Source organism: Cygnus atratus, chromosome 16, assembly GCF_013377495.2.
Source record: "Cygnus atratus isolate AKBS03 ecotype Queensland, Australia chromosome 16, CAtr_DNAZoo_HiC_assembly, whole genome shotgun sequence".
Lineage (NCBI taxonomy): Eukaryota > Metazoa > Chordata > Aves > Anseriformes > Anatidae > Cygnus > Cygnus atratus.
In genome coordinates, this window is record NC_066377.1 from 819,637 (window position 1) to 827,759 (window position 8,123).

General features: G+C 45.4%; 1 protein-coding gene across 2 annotated transcripts; it reads right to left on the minus strand.

Annotated features, from left to right (window-relative positions):
• Positions 1-58: 58 nt before the first annotated feature.
• Positions 59-7,894, minus strand: MAPRE1 (microtubule associated protein RP/EB family member 1). 2 transcript variants are annotated; one of them, XM_035567229.2, is made up of 7 exons: positions 7,743-7,894; positions 7,189-7,312; positions 4,781-4,926; positions 3,422-3,626; positions 2,957-3,066; positions 2,111-2,263; positions 59-1,721 (listed from the first exon to the last, which is right to left on the minus strand). In XM_035567229.2, the coding sequence occupies exons 2-7, from the start codon at positions 7,307-7,309 to the stop codon at positions 1,665-1,667; spliced, it is 792 nt and encodes a 263-aa protein (XP_035423122.1). In that variant the 5' UTR covers positions 7,310-7,312; positions 7,743-7,894; the 3' UTR covers positions 59-1,664. The 2 variants fall into 2 exon arrangements, with proteins under 2 accessions (XP_035423122.1, XP_050570051.1); XM_050714094.1 differs by having other exon boundaries at positions 7,189-7,309; positions 7,743-7,834.
• Between the last annotated feature and the right edge of the window lie 229 nt (positions 7,895-8,123).

Sequence of the window (8,123 nt, forward strand, 5' to 3'; positions counted from 1 at the left end):
CATCTCTAGCTTTGCCTTATCATATCTGAAAGTATGAGAGACTCCAGCAGACATGACACTCTTGAAATACAGAACTTTATTTAGAAACTGCGTAAAATAGAAAAACCCTGTCAAGAAAAGTCCGAGTCAAATATGGTTTCTCAGTAAAATGGAGTTTTAGGGCAACAAAAGTCTAAAAGGCCACAAGAGAAATAGCACCACTGCAATTTTAAACAATGGCTAGATACTTGCATTTTTTGGCATTCACTGAATTTGGGTTTTTCTCTGAATTTCACAAAGATTCATGCACTACACAACAATTACCATAAAATGCTCTCCTACACACATTTTAGGACAAGCTACCACCAGGAACAAATGAATACAAGCACAACAGGACTGATCAATCTCAGTAGTGAAGGGGAATCAGAAGTCTTGCAGGATCTTGCCAAACACAACAGTAACGCGGGGCATGATAGCAAAAAAGAGGGACAGTTAAAGAAAGTATTTTAAATATTAATATTTAAGTTAGTCTCAGTACTGTATTTTCTGCAGGAACATTAGCTCTGTTAGCCAGCATCTTTTAGTTTTGACCCCAGAAAACTAGTGAAGTGGCAAGTATTATTATTAGATACGTCCTGGTTTAAAAAAAAAGACAATCATCCTCACGTGCTCAATTCATTTTCATTCTAAGAGAGTTGCACAGTGCAAGTCCCGTTACAACCACTGGATTTGATAGCACTCCTTGGGATGGGAAAGAGAAGAGAACCAGTGAGAGACCAAAAAGCATACCAACAAAAATAAACAGTTATAGAAACAAGAGCCAGAAAAGAAAATTACTTCTGAAGAACCTTTTAGGCAGTAAGACTGGATGCCCTTTGCTTTTTGTTGTTTTTTGTTTTGTTTTTAAACAGAAAACACAGTACATTTTGGCAAAGTCATTAGCCACAATGCCATAGAAAAAGGCTTTAGCACTCTTCAAGGTAATTTATGTGTCTCAGCTGTTCATACTCCCTCTAATCTTGTGACAGGCAACGTTAAGGCCTATTTCATCGAGAACTAATCACTCAGTAAGCAGCTTTACATAGGAATGAAGTTTTGTTTTAATAGCCCCTTTTGAGCACTTGCTGACAAAGTGAGACTGCCATGCAAGGCCTCTCAGACAGCAGTGAATGGAGTTAAACAAGCGTCTACCCCAATATGAAGCACATAAAATCTCCCGTCACATTACTTCAATTTGGCATATGGAAGCATATTAAATACTCTTAAGGCATTTTATTATAATTTCTGTGCTGCAATTTCACATTAACTCAATCTTTCTGCGAGTCAGAGTCTTTAAGTTCTCTACTACACGCCACCTTAGATACAAAAAGAGTCTTTCCACAAACCAGTGTTTTACCAGCAAACCATTCTGCAACAAGTTCCAAATATTCAGCCTCTTGCTCCCTAAATATACCACCTAGATGTGAATACTGCTCTGCTACAAAGTGAGAAAGAGCTCCTAACTCAAACCCACTGTAAAAAGAGTGAAACTTCCGCAAAGTGCACTTTAAGAAGAGGTACTTTTTTGCTTATGAAAAGAAACCAGTGAGTCCTCTAAGAATAAAGTGGAGTATTTTACAGTTAAGCACATGATCTGGGGCAAAGAATTCTGATGTTGCTGCTCTGCTGGTACAGTATGTGGTCTGTTAATACTCTTCTTGTTCTTCCTGCGGTGCTCCTTCGTCAGGTATCACAAAGCCTTCCTGAAAGGGGATAAAACAAGTGCTTTAATGAAAAACTGATGTTAAACCAGTTCCCAGCTACTCTGTACCCTCCTTTAATGTATTTATTTATACTTAGAACAGTGAAAAGGAAGTACCCTTAAGTCAACCATTTACAGTGTCAAGATAAATTACAGTAGGCTTATTTTCCTCATCTTTGATCTATTTGTTATATACTCTTCATGAGAGCCTGATCTTGTTTGTTGCCTGACTATAATTATGTTATCTGTTCCTTTATTGCAGGAAAAGGCTATGCCATAAACCTAAAGAAAAAAAGTAGAAAGAGGGAGCACTATAAAGCAAACCAGCTCCCAGTAACAAGGCGCAGTGCAGGGAGAACTATGCAATACAATTTATACAAGATTACTTACATCTGTGGCATAAAGAATTTCCACAATCCTCTGCAATACTGGATCATTCTCCCCTTCATTCTCCTGGCAGATCAATTCAATGTTCCTCAGTTTGCCAAAGTAGAAGTCTCTCTCCTTCTCCAGATCTTCAACAGTAAGTTTCAATACATTGATCTGTCACAGGACATCAACGATAGTTTATCCACCAAAGAGAAGGCAGTAGCGTCTATTCAAAAGGCAGGATCCCCAAAGTTCTCAGAAAGGTGTTTATATGCAAAGCACTTCAGAAATTACCAAGATACTGGAGAAAGGCAGGGGGAGGTCTTACGAGGAAGAAGAGGTCTGTTTCTTAAATTATAATACTATTTCCAGAATAAACACCCAACCCAACACATGCAATACCGCTTGGAAATTCCCAAGGCTTAGTACATGACATAGGTAAAAATTTAACTGCCTGCAGTTTTCTTTGCTAACGCATTCCTTCAAGACAACTCTCTCACACTGAGGGCAGTTTTAGTTGTACTACATTCAGTATTTCACTGAAGTAGCAGCTGCTCATAGCTCAGTTGGAATGCTGCAATATCTGCAACACAGCTGTGGAAATACTTAAAAACAATGCTATGTGTGACATGGCACACACTAGATTTAAATGCCTGGGCGCTCATGTACTGCATAAGCGGTTTTGCTCCTATCAGGAGAGCAAAACCTTTATAACGAAGGCTTCTGATTAAGTGATTCCAAATGAACTTAGTAGATACAGATCTCTTTCTGCTATCTCCCTAACAGAGTCATTTCATGCTATTAAAATATATATATGCATACACTATGAAGCACAGGGCAGTTCAGAAGGCCATTTTGGCAACACACCTGCTCAATCAATCCTGCTGATTCATCATCTCCTGCAGCCTTTTTCACCATTCCAGTCCCAGCTTTCGCAGTCGTTGGGGTCCTCTGTGTAACAATGGGCCTCTGTGGGGCTGCAAGATTGACTTAGCATTAGCTCTTCCTAGCACACCTTTTTTCCTGCCCTAAGAGTACTGTCCCCCTTCGAAGCATGCAAAAATTTGAAGACATTTTTGTATATGAAGTATTCCTCCTTTACTCCATGTGACGTGCATTTTCTTTCACGTCTTGACACCAATCCTAGCTGTTTTCTCTTTCTGTAGCTCCAAGATAACCAGGTACGAAAGCATGATTCAGAGTTTGAAGCCTAGCATCTCAGAAATAAGCTGCAAAATAATACAGTTTCATACACTGATTTTAATTAGTGACCCAGTCTCATTTCCCCCAGAGTTTTTAATGATTTAGAGAATCTTTAACTGTCTTCTCTACCTGCACTGCCAGAACCGAGAGATTTCTTGGGTTTGTTCACAACTGGTGCAACAAGATTTGGTGCTACTGTCTCTTGGCCTTGCCGGGCAGCGACGGGATCGTACTCCTTCCCATCATAGTTCGCATCAAAAAATTTTTTGAACCACTGAACAAATTCAAAGTTGTCCTGAAATTTTCCTTTCACTAGTTTGTCCACAGGAATTATCTGGAAAAAAAAAAGATTAAACTTGTTTTAAGGGTAAAGAACCTCTCTCTCCCTTACTAAATAAGTTTTAAAATAATAAGCAAATGCAATTCTTTATGCAGTCCAAGGAGGATTTTCTCTAGACATAACTGTATGTAACAGATTTTTTCCTAATAATTACAATTAAAAACAAATCTGGTTTCACTGTGAGGGCCCAACTAACTTGAAATAGTTCTGCAGCAAGGTTTCTGCTGCATCAAGTTTCATTGAAAAAGCTTATCTGTAAATTTGAAGGTGGCTCACCCAGTGCTAGCTTTCGTATACTTGAACTGCTGACCAATTTCATAGCCTGCTCACACAGAACCGCTACAAGGTTTAAACATCACCTTTTTAGTTTATTACAGCGTCTCTGGAACGAGGAAGATTACTGAAAAAGCAGCGAATTGTGAAGATCTGTCTGTAGGCCACAAGCTTTCAGTCTGTGAAGCCTGGCAGTGGTCGGGAGTCATTACTGTTAGGTGATCATTTGGCACTTTCGGCACAGCTGCCCAGTTCTGGGCAGGCTGCACAAGTTCCTCCCCCAAGGTATAAGACCAACCAAGCACGTGTTCAAACTGTTAGCCAACAAAGAACGAGATGCCTTCTTCATCAGAAGAGGTTTTAACAAGGGAATGTTCTGCATTGTACCAAACATGCTATCAGTAACTAGTAACTAGATAAGGCACGCTTCCATAAGCATAACACACACTTGATCTACGAAAAAACTTACATCTCATTGTCACCAGTTTAAAGTTACATACACCTGTAAAGAGGAATTTGAAATCCTTAAGACTACCTTACCAATAGCTTATGGGAACACACTGTTTGAACCATCTTTGTCATGTATAAGCTCGAGTAAAATTTATCTCGAATTTCAGTATTAGTCTGTGCTACAGAAGTTGTACGGAACTAAAATGGAAGAAATCACCTCCATCATTAAGAAACGCACACCTAACCTCAGCTGGAGTAAAGCAGATTGTACCAATACAACTGAGGACCCCAGTGCAAACAAAAACTTTTGAGATGTGCAAGCCGAAAACAACTCTGTCCCCAGATTTATTCAGCTCCAGATTTGAAAGTACATTCCATCTACTTGGATATTCAGAGCAAGGAGAATCAGTTACAATCCAACTTACTTTGTCAACACCCATTCGTTTAAAACCTGCTTGTAGAACCTTGAAGTTTTGAATGTATTCGTGTTCCAATTTTGCTTGAAACTTCACTTTCTTGAGCGCTACAGAACCCGGAAAGAGCATGTCCATGAACTGACAGTACGCAGCACCTGCCGAGAGAAAAACACAGTTGAGGATGAATCAAGTCACCTCGCTAAGCCTACACAAGCTGTTTTTCAGTCAGATCAGCCACCTGACCTGACTCATTCCGCAGCTACACATTCCCTTAAAGGCAGCAACAGCAAGATAACAGAACCCTTTGATCTGTTTTGGTGCAGCACGGCTGTAAATAAGCTTAAGTGAACTGTAGAACTAAACTTATGGTCTCCTGGCTTCAGGTCTTATAAAGAAGAGCAACAGCGCCTCTGTAATTCCCAGAGAAAAAATCCAGCGTTATTTGGCTTTCCTTTACTCACGGATATCAGTACAGATCTGTTACACGCGTCTGACAGGCATGTAAGCTATTCTCATCAACGCTAACAGAACTAGAAAAAGAATAATTCTGAAAAATTATATTTAATCATCAAAATAGTGTCTTATTTACTTACTAAAACCAGAACATAAACAAAATTCAGGGGGCTCTCCAAGTTAAGAGGCCAAATTAAGCTGAATTATATTTAAATCAAACTTTAATCAAAGAACTGATATAAGACTATTTCTTTCCATTCATTTTAAATCCTTCATGTCCTTCAATTCGGCTCTGACCGTAAGAAGAGCAGGATTCAGTTCAGCTACAATGAGCAGACAACCACCTCCAAAGAGTGAGCTTTTGTAAAATGTACACGTCTACTAAAGAAAGATATTTAAAACTGTATTTTATCACTCTACAGTGATGATCTGCAACTGTGTGCCATTGAAAATACACACATCAAATTCTGAGCATTGTTTCCCACCCCACGACATCAAAGAATTAAGTGCACAAGGAGAGTAACATGAGCCTTGGCCTAAAACATCAAATAGCTACATGAGAAGCCTTTTTTTGAGATACAGAAGGTCAAGCAGTAACACATCCTGATACTGCCCTGAACTGGCCTGTTCATCTCAGGCAGGGGTAACAGTCCTGTACCACCCACCTTCTGTCAAGATATTTAGCAGGTTGTTTGGAGCTCCCACTTTCACCTGTGACTACAAGATTGCTGCTCATACACTGACACAAAGAAAGAAATTCCCCATCTCAAAACAATTTGTGATCTGTAAAGTAAGCATGATTTAAAAAAAAAAAAAAAGAAAATACACAGCATAAGCCAAAGTGATCTGTGCATTTATGCAACCCCAAATTGCTGCTGTCAATACTGCCCTTACCAAATGTAGCAAAGCTTGGAAACCTCTGCTCTCACATGCCTGCGACAGTAAAAGCCACCTCCACACCTGCAGAGGCTGGGAGTATTTTTGCAGGCACCGGAAACATATTGACAGTTCCAAACGTATGTTAAGCTTTTTCCTTTTACTCAGCTCCCAATTTCCACGTCCCTCGTTCTTTGAGCAACATCTTATCTCAAACTCACCATGTGAGACACGCTTCCACTCTTCACCAAGTCCCTTTCATCTCTCTGCTGCAGTTATTCAAATCACCATCTTCTACCTAACCTAGGCTGCATTTTTAGCCTTAGGTTTTTTTTTTCTGCTGTTACTCCACACACTATTATTTTTTATTCATTCCTACAAGCGTCCTCCCACACACACAAACACACACACTCCTCCCTGTGATGACATGTGACTTCATCTCTGTAGCGTAGTCACTTCCCCTTCTCTGCTCACAGCCAACAGATATTCATCTTTGCTAAAGTCAGCTCAATCCACACTAACTTGGGGTCCCACCAGCTGATGGAAGGGCAGTTTAGTAAGAGCAATTTACTAAAAGCAGTTGCAAATTCCTCAAGGTGAGCCCAAGAATTACCAGGACGCTTTCCCTCACGCCTCTCCTTCAGCCCAACCTGAGCCTTTAGGCACTTCCCAAACCTCCTCGTGGTTCTCCTCCATAAGAAATCACATTTGTTTATGCTACTTACCATCCCTGCAAGGCTTAACATACCCATCAGAGTGAATTCCCCACAAGAAAACAACTTCTCCTAAGAGTCTTTTATGCACGTTAGCCCCCATCCCTTCTTGTTCTGTTTATGCCGCAGTGCGCCTGAAGAATACACCTTTTTTTGTGGAACACACTGCTAAAAAACATTTTGAAAAAGCTCCAGCTGTAACCAGACTGCACCAGCAGACGCCAGATTAACGTTAACCACGGACCTGCTCCTACCCCCAGCTCAGCCAACCCAGGGCTGCGGAGGCCGGCACGGGCAGCTCGGACGGGGCAGGTTTACCCCGTCGAGCCCGGGCACACCCCGGTTGGGGTTCCCCTCCCCAGGCCCCCCCCTCACCTGAGCAGAGCTGCTCGATCTTGGTCAGCGCCAGCTGCAGGGACTCGTTGATCCACGCCAGCATGTCGTGCCGGCTCAGGTTGTCGCTCGTCACCGACGTGGAGTACACGTTCACCGCCATCTTCTGCGGGACACAACCGGGCCGTGAGCCCCAGGGGACGGCCTCGCCCCACCGGAACGGCGGCGCTCGAAGGGGGCTCGGGGGGGGGGGGGGGCGGGGAGCAGCCCGACCACCTCTCGCCCCCCGGTGCCTGCCCAGACGCCGGCCTCGCTCCGCTCCCGGCCCCGGCGGCACAAAGCGGGGCCCGGCCGCGCCCCCTCCCCCGGCCCGGCCAGGCCCCGGGGCCGCTCCGCTCCGCTGAGGGCCGCGGCCCGGCTGAGGGGCGCGCCCGGGGCAGGCGGGGCCGGGCCCTGCAGGCCGCACGCCGGGCCCCGCACCGCTCCCCGCCGCCCGGCCCCGCTGCCCGGTCCCCGCTCCCCTCAGCCAGGCCCGGCCCGGCCCCGCTCCCCACGGCCCGGCCCCGCTCCCGCTCCCGCCCCTCCCCGCCCGTTACCTGCCCGCTCCGGCCCCGTCTCCCCCGCGTTCAAACCGGCCCCGCCCGCCTGCCCCGGGACCACGTCACGCGCACGCTACGCGCTCACGTCACCGGCACCGTCACGTCGCGGCGGCCCAGCGCCGCGCGCAGCAAAAAGGGCGGGCGGCGGCCCGGGGGAGGGGGGGGGCGGGGACAGCCGCCGCGCCGCTACCGCGCGGCCCCGCCCACCCCGCCGAGGGCTCGCGTGTGATTGGAGGAGCCGGCGGGCCCCGCCCCCGCGCCGCGGCCCCATTCATTAGCGCTGGCCGCGAGGCGCGTGCCGGCTGGGACGCCCCGCCCCCAGCCTCAAGCCCCGCCCCCAGCCCCGCCCCCAGCCGCACGGAGCCCGGCTCAGCGCGG

Bases quoted from the DNA above. Each gene is read 5' to 3' on its own strand.
- MAPRE1 (XM_035567229.2), bottom strand. From the start codon at position 7,309: ATGGCGGTGAACGTGTACTCCACGTCGGTGACGAGCGACAACCTGAGC. The intron at 2,264-2,956 runs GTGTGTTGCCAA...GTCCTGTGACAG, and splicing joins CAGCAGGATTGATTGAGCAG to ATCAATGTATTGAAACTTAC. The intron at 1,722-2,110 runs GTAAGTAATCTT...ATCCCCTTTCAG, and splicing joins AAATTCTTTATGCCACAGAT to GAAGGCTTTGTGATACCTGA.